General features: G+C 39.4%; 1 protein-coding gene across 5 annotated transcripts in view; it reads left to right on the forward strand.

The window, feature by feature from the left end:
- gpam (glycerol-3-phosphate acyltransferase, mitochondrial) overlaps nucleotides 1–16,444 on the forward strand; it is an 85,849-nt gene extending 69,405 nt beyond the window's left edge. For all 5 annotated transcript variants that reach the window (XM_080205855.1, XM_080205859.1, XM_080205856.1 and 2 more), the window contains exons 15-22: nucleotides 1,787–2,051; nucleotides 2,926–3,062; nucleotides 3,254–3,331; nucleotides 4,526–4,651; nucleotides 5,589–5,709; nucleotides 7,873–7,941; nucleotides 9,148–9,206; nucleotides 10,005–16,444. In XM_080205855.1, the coding sequence (XP_080061981.1) occupies nucleotides 1,787–2,051; nucleotides 2,926–3,062; nucleotides 3,254–3,331; nucleotides 4,526–4,651; nucleotides 5,589–5,709; nucleotides 7,873–7,941; nucleotides 9,148–9,206; nucleotides 10,005–10,118 (969 nt within the window). In that variant the 3' untranslated portion in view covers nucleotides 10,119–16,444. The remainder of the gene's footprint in view (nucleotides 1–1,786; nucleotides 2,052–2,925; nucleotides 3,063–3,253; nucleotides 3,332–4,525; nucleotides 4,652–5,588; nucleotides 5,710–7,872; nucleotides 7,942–9,147; nucleotides 9,207–10,004) is intronic.
- Nucleotides 16,445–16,682: the final 238 nt, after the last annotated feature.

Here is a 16,682-nt window from a genome sequence, read left to right on the forward strand (position 1 = left end):
AGTCTTTCAAGATACGCCTTGAATGTTGCTAATGTGCCTGTTTCCACCACCACCACCACTGGCAGTAGTGCTTCCAGGCACAAACCACTCTGTGTGAAATACTTTCCCTGTATGTCTCTCTTAAATTTGCTGCCTCTCACTGTAAACCTGTGCCCTTTCGTAGTACAACCCTTCCACCGTGGGAAAAAGCCTCTGAGTGTCTACCCTACCCACATCGCTCTCCATGTAATTTTGTAGACTGCCATCAGGTCGCCCCTCGGCCTCCGTTCTTCCAATAAAAATAATTGTAGTTTATTCAACCTCTCCTCGTACCTATAACCTTCCAGACCAGGCAACATCCAGGTGAGCCTTCTTTGCACTCTTTCCAAAACAACCATGCCCTTCTGTTAGTGTGGCGACCAGAATTACACATAATATTCAAAATACTGCCTAACTAAAGCTTTATATAGCTGTAACATAACTTGCCAACTTTTATACTCAATGCCCCAGCATGAAGGCAAGAATGCTGCATTCCTTCTTGACCACCTTAACCATCTGTGTTGCCACTTACAGGGACCTGTGGACCTGTACGCCCAGGTCCCTCTATTGTCAGTGCTCCGAAGGGTTCTGCCATTTACTGTATAATTCACACCTGAATTTGATCTTGCAAAAGATCATTACAAAAACATTTGTCTGAATTAAACTCCCATCTGCCATTTCTCTGCCCAAGTCTGGAATCTGCCTATATCCTTTGACAATCCTTATCACTACCTTCAACGCTGCCGATTTTTGTGTCGTCTGCAAAGTTACTAATCAGATCACCTACGTGAGAAATGGAAGAATTCTGTTTTAAATAGCCGTTTGGCCGTGCGGAGATTGAGTTTTGCTGAAAAAAGAGACATGTGGAAGCTTTTCATCTGTACAGGCATTGCACCTGTTTCAGCTGAACAAAATAAGTGACAGTCATTCGCTGCAACGTTCCCCAAGGCCGTGCCTTGACTAATCAGGTTTAAGCTGCCTGATTTAAATTTAAAGCAATGCTTGGCAATTATCTGCCATTCTCCATGGCAACACGTCTACCAGTCAGACGCCACTTGCCAACTTATCAACAATTCTCTTTTCATACAGTATTATTATTGCTTTTCCCTGATGTTGGTATTTTTGAGATGTATCCTGATGAGTATAAGATAAAAAGCTTCAAGATGTCTCTTTTTTCAGCAATACTCAAATTCAGTTTTAACTCCTGGCTGGATTAACTCAGCATAATTAATATAATTGGTCTGATGTATATGAATCCCTTAGATTTTGGCTTTTCAGCATTTGCTGTGTAGAATAGCTTTACTAACTTCAAGGTATTTGGGGATAGTTGAAAAAAATGGTGCAAGAGGTAGATTATCAGCCATGATCTGTTTGAATGGTGGGGCAGGCTCGATGGGCCAAATGGCCTACATCTGCACCAATTTCCTGTCTTCCTGCATACCATTACAGTGTTCCCTCATTGAAGGGGCAAAATCATCAAAGTCTGAAATGATGCTGCTTTTCTCTAATTTCATTGTATAATTTTGATCTGGTTAAATGCTCTCTGCAAAAACCGTGTCTATTTCTTGCCCAACTTAATAAGGGTCAAATAGTGATGGTTTTTGACGTGTGTTAATGATCAGCATTGTATATTGCCACACACAGTGGCATGAGCAACATACTTTTATTGTATTCTCATAATTTCTCAAATTGATAACTAGAATTGTAAATGTGATCATATCTAATTTGCAAGGAGACTTACTTTTCCTGAATTGCTACTTTCTTTCAGGGTGTCCACTTGTCAAAATTGGTAGAAGATTTCTTCTCTATGAAGGAGGTAGTACTGGCTCGGGATTTTGACCTGGGTTTCTCTGGAAATTCAGAAGATGTCGTTATGCATGCGCTGCATTTGCTGGGCGATTGCGTCAATGTCAGAAGCTCCCGGCGCAATAGTGAGTTCTTTATTGCTCCAACCACGACAATCCCAGCCCTGTTTGAGCTGAATTTCTACAGCAATGGTATTTTCCAGGTTTTTCTCACAGAGGCAATACTTGGTAAGTGCTAAATATCACAGTGTCAGCACTGGATCTTCTTTACTGATTAGTTCAATTTAATTTCCAGTCGCTTAGATAACCAGAATGTTCAAGTCTTGTGTAGGCTACCAATCAAATGATGCATTTGGAGGATCTTGGGGAGTCTCGGTAACAGTATAGGTGTGTTTGAATTATGAGCTCTTCTGAATTCTGTGAAGTGTTATTGGGGTGAACTTTCATTCTGCTATTCCATATGCTGTAGCATTAAAGCATTGACACTGAAGTGTGTTACCTATCTTGCCAATGCCCTTCAATATTTTAAACGCCATAGTAAATTCACCCTTAAAGGAAAGGCTTACAGGGCTATACAGGAAAGAGCGAAGGAGCCTAACTAATTGGATATCTCTTTCAAAGCATGGCAAAAGAATAAAATCAAAATACTGCAGATGCTGGAATCTGAAACAAAAATAGAAAATGCTGGAAAACCTCAGCAGGTCTGACAGCATCTGTGGAGAGAGAACAGAAGTAGCATTTTGAGTTAGGATTCTGACTGGAAACGCCAGCTCTATTCCATTGCCATTTTTACTTGGCGTAATATTATATGAAAGCAGTGTTGATAAAATTAACATCGGTTCTTTCAACACAAAGTTTCAGTGGGTTCGCTTCATGAATTTTTCATTTTTTGTTGGTTTATGGCAAAGGAAAATTAAGTTTTTAATACAAAAGTGAAATGTTTTTTAATCTATTTCATAATTGTAGAATGTTTCCAAGCCAATCCCAGGAGCTGTCTTTTGGTACATGCTTTATTTAGAGCTGAATAATTCTTCCTTGTAACTTGACAGTCCCACCTTTCTGTTTCCAGTTGGCTGTCATTCTTTCTTTCACTGTATTTCAGCCTGTGCCCTCTGTGCCATTCTAAAGGAGAAGATTACAGAGCCTGGCCAAATGGAGCTAACAGTCAGCCAAGAAAGACTTATTCGCACAGCTGCTAGTCTGTGCCACCTCCTTTCCAATGAAGTGACAGTAGCATTGGTAAGTCAAAGTGAATGCACAATCCTTCCTGTATAATCAATATTCACCGAGATTCCCATAATTTTGCCTCAGTGGAAGGATTGTGATGAATTGGGAATAATTGGAATTAGGTGTGCAGACTTAGCATTTTTAATAAGTAGATTTTGGTAACAATGTTATATGCTAACTTATCTGATCCTTTCCATTTCTAGCCCTGTCAGGCAGTGTACCAGGTTTGTCATGATGCTGTCGGAAAGTTTATTCAGTATGGCATCCTGATGGTGGCAGAGGTGAGCAAACAATCTATTGGACTTTTCAACATTCAAACAACCAAATCATTTGTGAATTCTGCCGTAGATGTGAACGGAAATAAGTGTTATGTAATACCACACCCACTGATTTGGTTTTTTTCTCTGCCAGTTGTAATTTGCTGGGTAAAAATAAGGTGACAGGAATCCAGGTTGAACCACAAAAGAAAACGTCGATGATGCCATACTCTTGGCTTCCCTTAACCTTGAATATGAGTTTAGTTGCTTCAGCAAGTTTCTTAAAGATCTGGGCTATGGTTTTGACATGGAACCGAAAACTATTACTTCTTACCCAGAATTGATTAGAGTAGTTCTTTCTTAAAATGTTGCTGCGTAAATTCCACACCCGAAACTAACTGCTCAGAAGGTTAACTCCCACTGTGCTGTGTTGGTCATCTTCTAGTTCCAGCCTTATGAGTCATAAACTTTTTCAATGTTTTATGTTTTGCCATTCTAATTTATGATACCCTACAGGCTATCTTGTAATCCATTCTGTTATGATTTAGTTTTTTCATAAACATTGGGTACTGTCACAAAGATAGATCACAGAGATTTGCATATCTATAAAGAAGTGATACAATATATAGCTTTTGGTCTTTTCTACAGTATAGAAGGTTACAGCTACCAGAATGACTTTTCAATCATTCCTATTATAAATTGCTGGAAGTTTGACACCTCTATGTCACTTTTCATCTTGTCTGATCAAATGAGGATTATTCCTATCCTTGGAGTGTGGGGACAGCTGTGTGTCTCTGTGTGTGTCTCTGTGTGTGTCTCTGTGTGTGTCTCTGTGTGTGTCTCTGTGTGTGTCTCTGTGTGTGTCTCTGTGTGTGTCTCTGTGTGTGTCTCTGTGTGTGTCTCTGTGTGTGTCTCTGTGTGTGTCTCTGTGTGTGTGTCTCTCTGACGCATATGCATCATCTGGTCAGTTGAGACTTAGACCATTGGACATAATATCTTTTGGAACCCTCAACTGCAGCTCAGTTCTTGAGTTGATGCATATATATAATATAAAGCTGTTGGTAAGATGGAGAAATAAAAACAGTTTTCTGCTCACAAGTAGATTTGTGCTTAACATCCAACTGTCTGTGTCATAGTTATAATTCATTGCAGTCTTAACTACACAGAGCTCATGTGTTTTTCAAACGATAACCAGGTCTTTGTTTATTGAATGATTAGGAGGATTTGAGCCCCAGTCCTACAGAGGAGACATGGGCCAATAAATATCCAGATGGTCTATCCTGGAGAAGCGATGAAGAAGATGACAGTGATTATGGGGAAGAGCAGAGGGATCGTTATTTAAAGGTGTTGTATTACAAAATCAATTTGTTAGATTCTAAAATTTCAACAATTTCATTCTAGGTTGTAGTTTGGTGCGTAACAGTTCAGAGTTGTTTACACAGTCACACTTACTCATGGTTACTGTTGAAAAGTAAGCAATGAATTCTTGGATGTGCCATTTGGTGCATGAGATACTGAAGAAAAAAATGTTACTACTTTTTCTATGCATTGATCAAAGTTTAGTGCAACTTTTTGCTTTCTCCTGACCACGTTGCTTACGTTTCCCATTTGATTAGTCCTTGCTAAATGTAGATGTGTTGCTTGATTGGCACCACATCTACAAACATTCAATCCCTCACCACCGATGCTCAGTAGCAGCTGTGTATACTATCTACAAGTTGCACTGCAGCAATTCACCAAAGATCCTTTGACAGCATCTTCCAAATCTACAGTCGCTTCCATCTAGAAGGACAAGGGTAGCAGATACATGGGAATACCACCATCTGCAAATTCCCCTCCAAGCCACTCGCCATCCTGACTTGGAAATATATCCTCACAATTGCTGAGTCAAAATCCTGGAATTCCCTCCCTAACAACATTGTGGGTCAGCCCACAGCACGTGGACTGCAGCAATTCAAGAAGGCAGCTCACCACCTTCTCAAGCGTGACTAGGGGTGGGAAATAAATGCTGGCCAGCCAGCAATGCACATGTCCCACGAATGATTATTTAAAAAAATGTCTTAAATTGGTCCCTGCTCATCTTCTAGATTTGATTTTATTCCATGCTACCATTCTGGGGCAGCATGAATGGGAAGCTAAAGTATTTACTTTTCACTGTGTACTATAAAATCCTCAGAATCAATTCAAAAAATTGCCTGTGAGCGATAGCACACAAGATCAACCAGTGCATTAAGATATTGTTTATACAACTGCAAATTATCCTGAAATTTAACTGTTCCAGGTGAGCCAATCTCAGGATCATCAGGAGTTTGTCACCTTCCTACACAGACTGTTGGGCCCTTTGTTGGAAGCTTACTTTGCAGCTGCTGTTTTTATTCAAAGCTTTAGAGTTCCAGTTGAAGGTAAGTTAAACTGAAGACGTCAGCTGCTCTCTTGTATTTGTGATTTTTGAATATGTATTCATTCACTGTTTGTGAGGTTTGGAGCCAAAGCCAGCATTTATTTCCCTTCCCTAATTCCTCAGCATCATCAAATGTTTATTTATTTAAAACCAATTCTTATCACGGGCAAAAAGCAAATAGAGGCAAGGCTTGCGATCTATAATTCTCCCAAGTAAAATACAAAAAAAGAGCAGAGTAAAATAACGTTTTGATTATTAGATGAAGGACTTTGTTATGAGGATTCAAAATTTAAAATTAGTTGGAGTTTCTGCATTGTGCTGATGAAATACAGCATTGAACTGTTCTTAACTTGTCATTTGCGTGGCACAGTGGTTAGCACTGTTGCCTCACAGCACCAGAGACCCGGGGTTTAATTCCAGCCTTGGGTGTTGTGCAGGGTCTATATGTTTTCCCCGTGTCTGTATAGGTTTTGTCCGATTTTCTCTCACACCCCAAAGGTGTGCAGGTTAGGTTGATTGGCCATGCTAAATTGCCCCTTAATGTCAGGAGGATTAGCAGGGTAAATAAGTGGAGTTGCAGGGGATAAAGCCTGGGTGGGATCGCTATCGGTGCGGGCTCAATGAGCGAAATGGGCTCCTTCTGCACTGTAGGGATTCTATGATAACTATATATCTGAATTCAGTTCGTTGTTTTGAGATCTTCAGCTGGTGGGCACTATGAGATTTGTTTGTGGGTATTAAATACTGATGTTTGGAGCTTGGCAATGATCTTGCAATAGGAGGGCAGAGTTGGTTGTATCTGTTCTTAAATGAATCAAGATCACAATTCTGCAAAGCATTGGAGTAACAATGCTCTGCAAGCTCTTCTCTGAATATCTTCTATGGCTTAGTGGCTTTCTGATTCTGCTCAATCAGCCAGGTGCCCCATTTTTCAACACAGGGCAAATGGTATGTAATTGCCCTTGAGAATGTGGTGGTGAACTGCCTTTTTGAGATTCTGCAGTCCATATAGTGTAGGTGCAGCCACAGTGCTGTCAGATAGGGAGTCCCAGAATTTTGACCTAGCAATAGTGATGGAATGGTGATGAGTCCCCAAGTCAAGATGGCATGAAGACTTGGAAGCTGATGTGTTCTTAAGTCTCTTGTTTTTCTGGGGGGTAAATATTGTGCTGTGGGAAGTGCTATTGAAGAAGCCTTGGCGGCTTACTGCAGTGCAGCTTGTAGATAATGCATACTGCTGCCATGGTGTGCTGTGGCGGAGGGCTTTTTTGTTTAATGTAGCAGATGTATGCCGATCAAGTGGGCTGCTTTGATCTGGATAGTGTCCACATCGTTCAGTATTGCTGGGGCTGCACTAATCCAGGCAACTGGGGAGTATTCCATTACAGTGCTGCTTTGTGCTTTGTCAATGGTGGGAAAGCTGTGGGGAGAGTGGGAGTGAGTTACCTGCTGCAGAATTCCAAGCCTTTGACTTACTCTTTGGCCATGGTATTTATGTGGTTGGTTCAGTTAAGTTTCTGATCAATAGTAATTGACAGCAAATAGTCTCTCAGTTTTACTTGAGTACCTTTAATCACTGAATAAGCAAACAATTACATTGGGAGTAAAGAAAGGAAGCTTTTATGAAGAAAAGCAGAAAACTTTCATTAATATGGTCATTAGGGTGCTGAGAAGTGTATGGAGATTCTGGAAAGGAACTGGGAATATTTGAAAGTTTTGGACATAGTAAAACAGAAACCTCCAAAGACTAGTTATAAAAATCACGCTTATTAATTGGCATAGAATGAATGCTTATACTGTCGTGAGGAAAGTTTAGGTCAGCATGCTATTGTAATAGCTTTTCTTTTCTCAGTCAATGTTCAATCTGGTAACCAGCTGTGTTACATCATTTCTCAAAATTCAGCATTAATAAGACCAGCTACTAAGATGGAGCTGCTTTCATTAGGGAGTTTTTGTTTCTGCAATGTAAGCAGGATATAAAAAGAGTTGTTGTGTTTTCTCTTCCCCTTTGAAACAATGGTTTATTCATGTATATGTAATGGCTGGTTGAATGCTTCTCAAAATGGAAGGCGACCAAAAATCTGCAATCTAATCTTCTGCGATAAATTATTTTCTTGGGTCAGTGGCTATGTTAACAGTTTTTATAAATGTTGCTGTTTTTCAGAACAGGAATACATCAGCAAGTTTCACAAGTATCTGTTATCCAGAACAGAAATGAAAATTTCAGTATTTGGTGAGTTCTATCATGGCATGGTCAATCCAATTTAAATCCTTTCTCACAGTGTGTGCAAACCGCATCAATAAACTTGTGAAGTAGATAGCTATCGGAGACTTTTCTCCAAATTTTTCAGATCCCATTTCTTCCAATGACTTGTCTGCTTGTCAAAGTAAAAACCCTATCAACGGTTTAAAAATTTTGTTTACTCCATTCTTAAAGATACAGAGCCAATGCTCAGAGTAGAATCCACCCCCTTGCTTGCTCCAAAAACGAAATTCAAATTGAATTCAATTCACAGTCCTCACAAGGGAGACGCACAAGATCCAAGCTGACAAGGTAAGACATTTCACCCCATCTTGGGCTTGATCTGAGTAACCAATTAAGCTATGGTCAAATATCTAATCCATAGTAGTACTCACCTACCTATGCAATGTTCCCTCAGTACGAATGTAAAACATTGGACCAGGTTTTCTGTTTCGTTGTAATTGGACTTGAATCCACAGCTTTGTGACTGCACACTCAAAGTGAACTGATAATGTCTGATGTGTGACTCATAAATTCCACATAATCCTATCCAACAAAAAAAAGTTAAAATTATTTTGCACTAAAAAGTACGAAGGGCAATCATCTCATGATTTTAGCCAGAAATGTTTAAGGCCCTGTCAGTTTGCAAGCCATCCCAATGCACCAAGTTCTCATCAATAGAACTGCTAATTAACCCCAGACAACAATTAGACTTTGTGGTCTTCACTGAGACAAGTCAGCATAAACCACTTCATCTTCTCAACAGAGTAATGATGCATCCTGCATTTTATTGCATAATGTGCCTGAATCGGCTAGAATATATTAAGAGGTTTCAAAACTTGTGGCTCATTTCAGCTGTTTACCTAATCTGAAAGTATCAAACCTTTTTTTTTGAAAAAGAGGGAGAGGCATCGTTCTTTGGCTTTGTTTTCCCCCATCTGAAGTTGAAAATACAGTAGAACAATCCCATCTGAAAATTTCTGTCACCAAAAGACGTTAAATTCTGATACTCGACCAGTGTTTTCTTACAATAATTAGACTTGTGGACTTAAAAGAACACAATTCTATCTTAACACCAGTATAACACATTGTGCATTACATGGTGTATCACTCCTATTATATAGCGTCTCGTCAAACTTGCCACATGTAAAACCAGAGGAGATCTGTTGGTTCAGTATGTTTCCTTTTGTCGTGCAGGTGAGAGTGCAACCTTCTGCCTTGCAAAGAGTGCAGTGAAGACTCTTAAAGATCTTGGGGTAGGCAATCCTTTTCATCATCACTTTCATTTCAGTTCTGTGCTGTGACATGACTGGTTTCTTAACTGAGTTAATTTATATTAAAAGTGTGAAATAAAGGCAAAAGCTGTCAAGTTATACCCCACTTAATTTGCCACAATTAGTAAAGAAGAGATCCTCGATCTTCCAGAAACAGTGTCCACTGCCAATAAGGTGGTGATGGTCTTGGGGTTCTTGAAGCGACAGAGGCACTAACTGGTTTAGTGCTTATGTAGTTACAGTCTTTACTTGTCAAAAATGTTGTTTCCCTACTTTTGCCTGTATAGTAGAATGATAAAATCCTTACTGTGTCGAAGGAGGCCATTTGGTCCATCAAGTCCACACTAACTTTTACAGGCACTTTCCCCTCCCTATCCCTATAACCCCCTGCATTCATCATGGTTAATCCACCTAACCTACACATCTTTGGACTGTGGGAGGAAACCTATACAGATATGGGGAGAACATGCAAACTCCACGCAGACAGTTACCCAAGTCTGGAATTGAACCTGGGTCCCTGGTGCTGTGAGGCAGTAGCGCTATCCACTGTGCTGCCACCATATCTGCCCATGATTTTTAAAAAATAAACCGTGGTCTCTGGAAATAAGCTTTCAAGACCTGCTGACAGTGTGTTGTCTTTCAATGACATTATCAGAGTTGCAGCATTATGTGTTCAGATGTGATAGTGAAAAGAGAGAGTTTTGTCGTTGCTGCAAGCTGTGTGCCTGCCTAAAAATTTCAAGTTTTTTATATATAACATGAACAACTTTGCCTCTCCAGGTTTTCAAAGCGCAGAAGAGTGGGAGCTCCACCTTGGAACTGAGCAAAACTTTTCTACCTCTCATCAATCGACAGAAACTGCTGGAGTACATCCTTAATTTTACTGTAGCATAGAAATTGCTGGGCAAAGTGGCACAGCTGATGATTCGCCGTCATAGACTGATTAATCCATTTGAATTGGATAATTGACATTTAAAAAGCAGAAATGAATATTTTGCCTGCCACATTCTCTGATTTGATTTCTTTTCACTGTTTTAGTGAAGAGTATGTGGCTGAATGTTGTTTTCATCCTCCCCCCTCTGCCCACCATCACCCGCCCCATGCAGTCTGAGCTAACACACCATTCTGTGTCGCCTCTCTGTGTCTTTTGATGCGGGTATATGAGAATGTTTTTCCATTAAAAGGCGACGGCCATCATTGCTGCTGGCTTGCTGAACACAGTAATATTTTACGATAACCCTAGAAACTGCAAAAGTTTGTCTGACCTTAAGCGCTCGTGTAATTTATGCTAACTTAATTTTGAAGAGATTGTACACTATTCCTGAGAAGTTGTGTCGTAGGCCAGAGACTCTCGTGTCAAATTCAGCAATAATGAATGAGGTATCAAATTATCCTGGGTTCCTGGGAAACTGGGGAGCATTGTTGCCATGCAAGAAAGCCATTTGCTAAAATGTTATGCTGCGCTAAAACCTAAGTGATCTGTCACTGTGAGTTCTATTGAGATTAGGCTGTAGACTTCCCGTGCGAATAACTTTGATAGGCATTTGCCACTGTCCAGACTTCATTTCAGTTCCTTTGATACAGTCCGATTGTTCTGTACTCAGCAGTGAATCTGTGTGCTTGCTGTGGGCTTTATAAAAGGTCTTCACCTAAATCTATCTTTAACACCATCCATCTCCTGAGATCAGCTATTTGCAAAATTGACAGTCTTTTAGAATAACTTAAGACATTGCAGTCATAAAATGTGTGCTACCTAATGTACTTGCAATAGATCTGCTACCTTTAGGGAATCTCTTAATGCTTATATATGGCTCCGATTCTTCCAGCTGGCTGATATTGGTCATATTACAGTTACCTTAATCTTCCTCTATCCACCCTGTGGCTGCAACCCATTCCCACGTATGACAGCTAAATAGGGCCAGCATCTGACTTGGTTTCTGCTTTCTGCCAATGCTGATTGAAACAGCTAAGCCAAGAAGTATGGAACAAGTTAGTGGGTTGATGTGGCCTCAGCTGTGAGGAGATATAAAAGAGTAATCTAGATTTGATTACTCCTCCTCCATGTGCATCTCTCTTTCTCCCTTTACCCTTAATTAACTTTGGGAAACTTGCTGCTTGAGGAGTCAATCCATGCTCAACCGCACTGCCCTGCATTAATGACAAATTCTACTGACATTCATTTGATCTGTACTGTGTGTGTGTGCGTGTGCTGCACCTCAATTGCAAACTGCTTAGGTTCACTGAAGAAACACATTCAGCTTAAGTACTTAGATTAAATCTACAGTACATAGTGACCAAGAAAAAAAAGCCATATAACTTCAAAAAGGCCAAATGTTTACAAGTAGACATGAACTGTATCTTGGCAGTAAGGTAGTCTTTCCAGTACTTGTATGTATTTTGTGGCAAGCAACATACTGTAAGAATAGTGTGCATGGCTACTAACTTTTAACTTAAAATCCTTGCTTTGGTGACTGTTGTAACTAACCATCCATCGCAAGGTGCCTCCCCGAACATTCAGATTGCTCGCTGTGTGGTAATAGTGTATTTTGCCGGGGTGGGGGCTTGAATCATCCCAAGTTTTTGAATGTGCATCTGTAGCTAGGTGACTACAGATGATTAGAATCTGTGAAGTCTGCAGCATTCGCACTGACAGTTTTCGAAACATTGGAAACGATGGTGCCAATGAATGGAACCACTTTGAGCTTTGCACTATCTTATTGAAGCAACCATTTGCAACACAGAGTCCAACTCATTCCTCTGATGGCGCTCATCGATCTGAAATTCAAGAGTATTTACTATTACTACAGTGTGGCATAAAATTTGTACAACCCACAATATTTTGTTTTGTCCCTCTGAAAGAAGAGGCTTTTTAACGAAAGGTTTTATGCCGGGAATATTCTCAGTAAGAGAAGCTCATTTCTGTGAGCTGCATTTCCAGCTTGAATCTCTGGAAAGAACGAATGGTAAATCCTATAATGGTGGACCACCTCGTACTATAGAAGTATAAAGGTAAAAAAAAGCACTTCAGTATCATTTATAAAGGCTGGGATTCAGAAAACATTTTGTTGCTGTGAATTGTGTAAATACTGTAAAACATTAACATTTTGTACATGTTATTTTATTGTGTATCTATTTATTGAAGATCTCAGCCATTCCCTCTTCATAGAGTTAACACACTCATGCTGATTGAATCTCTGGGGGTGAGGGGGTGTGGTGGGAGAAGCTCGGCCTTAATGGTTAATGTTCCACATTATATAAACTGAATAACTACCCAAATCACTCTTGTGGAAAACACCACCTTTGTCTTAGACCAAAGAGTTTCCACAACTTAGTTGCACTGTGTTTTAGCACATTTTGTTCATTTTTTTTGTGTACGTCCCAGTTCTAATATATGCAATATGTTATATGTAAAAAGAGGAGACTACATGCTGCATTATTTGATGTTTCAATTTTATGAGTGAGTGACAACGGGAACTCAAGTTGATTTTCTGCCTCGTGCTTGGATGGGGGCAGAATTGTATCGCGTGCTTCTGGCACAGGAAGGGGTTAGAGGAAGAAAATACATGCTGTAAATACACAATAAAAGCAAAAACCTTAACCTGTATTTTCTCTTTCAGACGCTGTCAACCTGCTGGTGTATTTCCAGCAGTGTTTGTTCAGGCTTCTAGTTCATTTATATCCCAAATGTCTTTTCTTTTGACTTGCTTTTAGCCTTTTAAAATCAGTTTTGCGTTACAGTTGCAGGGTAAGAAAAGAGTAAAGGTTTTCCTTCTAGCAGTCAGATAGTCTGAAAGTACAGACAGCTTAAAGGTGTTGGCTAACGTAAGTTTTATTTTTGTTGCGTGTGTTGGTGAGAACGCAATTCTCACATTCTCTAAAACAGTGATGTGAATTGAAATATATTTTATACAATGAGGTGAACATGCAGCATGTTTTTAACTAGCTGAAAAGCATTAGCTGGAAACAATTGCACTGATTTGTTAGGCTCAGGACTGTGAAATAACCTAGATTACTAGAAGCCTTAATTATATGGTGCTTCCACAAGTAAGAAAGAGCTCCAATCCTCCTCAAAGCCATAGAGGAAATAATTGTGTCAAGGATGAAAACACACAAAACATTAATAGCCGTTTGCTGTCTTTATACCACATTTACTGTGTTGTCTGCATTTTGGTACGTTCTGTTTCTTTAAAAAGTAGATAGAATCCGGATCGATTTCAAGATTATTTAAATTTTGTGGAGATGACCTTCTCACCCATTTTAACTTTGTTTGCTTTCAAGATGGCAGGAGTCACAAATTCAGCTAACCAATGGGCTAACAACTTTAACCAAGTCCTGAGATAAAGTAATTCCCCTCCCCAGCACCAGTTTTGTTTTTTAATCTTAGCCTAATTCTTTGGGATGCAGTATCGTAAAAGATCATAAACTTTCCAGAAAGCGGCCTCGTTTTATGAATGGGCCTGGTTCTTGAGCATAGGCTGTAAATCAGCTGCACAAATATTTGCAGCCTAGGCCTATCCTGCAATTGCATACGTCCAAACAGATGGTCTGTGCTGTGGAGACGGGGAGTGATCGGACTGAGATCAAGAGCAGGAATCCCAGCCAGTTTTATTCCCCCAATAGCACTTGAGGCTGAGAAGAGCTGAATCAGCACGAACTAGGAATTTAATTCCAACAACTTTATTGACTAGAGCATTTGATTATATGGCACATTGTATATTCAGTAAACCACTGAGGGAATTCTATCAAATACATGTTTGAAAATAGCTGAATCTTGTTATGTACTTTTAAGTTTCCAGTGTATACAACTTTTGTTTTACGTCATATGAAGTGAATAAACATAGGGTAAAAGTACAAAACAGAAAAGGTGTAACTCAGTCTTTAGGATATTATGTTAGTGATCTTATCCATGTCCTGGTGAATGATATTGACCAAACTGACAACTTCAAGGACAAACTGTTCCATTCATTTAGAAAACAAAAGTCAGGTTTCACCTTATCAGGTCACTCTCTTTGACACTACTGTAACCACGCACTTTTTCATTTCTGGTTTGGTGAGGGACACATTCAGTTGAGGAGGTTGCTGTTTCCTTCGTGGTGCAAAGTAGCAATAGACTGGCCTTGTATGAAAATTGCAAAATTGTATTTGTGTAAAAATTCAGTCCAAGGATGTTGCACATTAGTAATGGGTGGAAATTAAGATGTTAAAATCAGAGCAGTGTTCTTGGACCTAGAGGAGTTGGACTAGACCTAGTTTGCTACCAGCATTGGTAACTGCAGTATTCCTATCAATTCTGGTCTAAGCTACTGCATGGATTTAGATTTTGACGATTGACTAATGCCTGCCATTGTTTGAAGGGGAGTAATATACATTCTTTCAGATTTGCACCCTTTTCATTATATGAATGATTGATTATATAAGCATAGCAATTTTGCCCTTTTTAGATGGATATATATTGTTCGGCAAAATCACTTTGGGCAGTGCGATGCATTTTGAACATTATTAACCACTGAAGCTCAGTTGTGCAAAACAAAGCTGTTTTTGCCCTTGACAGGAGTCTTGAGGACACGACACAAAAACTTAGTTCTTGCTCAGGACATAATCATTACTGCAGAACCAAAAAAAAGGGCTGTGACATTGTTTCTGTACAGTTTTGGGCTGTTGTCTGTATGTATATAGTTTTCTTTCTGGGGATGGGGAAGGAGAGAATGGGAATATGTGCAAGCGCTGGAATCTTTCTTTTGGATAATTAATTGTGATCATTATGTTTGAAATGCAAATTGGAGGAGACGGATCTCAAAGATCCCACATCTGGTTTGAAGAGAACTGTTTGACACTTTTTATAAAATAAAATTTTATAAAAGAGGTTTGTGCTGCTTGTTTCTGGCCTAGTGGTTACTTGTCAGTGGTTTGTGCACTACTCAATATACAACCTACGTTTCTTACACCAGCTGATTTTCAGTAACAATCCATCTAAAAACATAGAGCATGGATAGTTCTTTTCAGGATTTACACGCAAGAAAAAAGCTGCTCCATTTTTTTTTCCCTAGATTTTATGTGATGAGCATTTGGGCAGTTTTACTCAGCAGCGACCCAGCAAAATAGGCAGTTAGCTCTTCACCAAATTCAGAGCTCATAGATGTGAAGAAAGACTTGAAAAGTTGAAAGGTTTATTTTTAGCTGGTGCATAGAAGGCTAACTGTTCCTGACAAGAGGTTTTTAAAGAATAAACAGATGGGGGTAGAATTTTGCAAGCTTTCTCCAGTCTTCTGTGATTGAAAACCCTAGAGAAATAATCCTTACTACGCAAATGGCCATTTCTACAATGTTTCTGACAGAGTTACAGTGGGAGATCCGAAGAGCCCCTCATAAAAAGACTAACTTTGCTATTTCCTTGGTTGGCAAATCAGCAACAATGGAACGCAGACTCAGGATTATTACTTGAAGAATAAGAGCATTAAAAAAAAAATACTTTTGCAGAGCGTTACTTGGAATATTTTACTGTGACATCAATAAGGCAGAGACTGCCACATTAATAATATAACTATAATTAAGAAGAGCAATATATAACAATAGAGAGAAGTGGAGTAGATTGAGTTTCATTTGAGCTGGCATTGGCGAGATGGACCAAATTTTATTTGTACAATGTTTTCTGATTCTGTCAAAGTAATTTTCAGAAATTGTTGACCAAACTAATGACATTGATCTTTAAATATTTGTGTTATAATAATACTTCTGTTGACTGCGGTCATCTTCAGGGTCTTTGACTATTTTTCCACAGTTATGCTTAAAGATTGCATTTGAAGCAAAGTATACTCAAGTTTGAATTGAAAGACACTGAGCAAAAAGGTGGCTAAGATGGAAACTTTTCAAAAAGGCACTAAACACTGATTTTTTTTTTTAAGCTTGTCTCCAGTAATTTAATGAGCACCTCACATCCATTGGGAAGTCTCTGGACAAGTCAGAACTCCCTTTTTGGCAATAAACACAATTCTGGAATAAAAACAATTTTAAAACTGAAGCAGGTTTTGGTAAGCTTGGGAAATTAGCATGCAGGCAGGCAGGAACTACTTTGTTTAAGTCAAGTAAAGGTACCCATTTATATGGAGACTATGGCATGTTTATTATTGTGTTGTACAAAGATGAGTTGTACTGATTGAGACAAGTGACCAATCTAAACTTCTGTATGTTCATTTGCTGTGGAATAAAGCAGCTTAACAATTCTTATGTAGTTTGTCTTGACGTGTTTTCTCATCTACCCTCAAAAAGATTCAAACACTCCATGGGGCAACAAGGTGGCACAGTGGTTAGCACTGCTGCCTCATAGCACAAGGAAGCCAGGTTCGATTCCTGGCTTGGGTCACTGTCTGTGTGGAGTTTGCATGTTCTTCCCTTGTTTGCATGTGTTTCCTCCGGGTGCTTCGCTTTCCTCCCACAGTCTGAAAGATGTGCTGGTTAGGT

The sequence above is a fragment of the Carcharhinus amblyrhynchos genome, chromosome 17, assembly GCF_965287045.1.
Source record: "Carcharhinus amblyrhynchos chromosome 17, sCarAmb.v2.hapA, whole genome shotgun sequence".
NCBI classification, from domain to species: domain Eukaryota; kingdom Metazoa; phylum Chordata; class Chondrichthyes; order Carcharhiniformes; family Carcharhinidae; genus Carcharhinus; species Carcharhinus amblyrhynchos.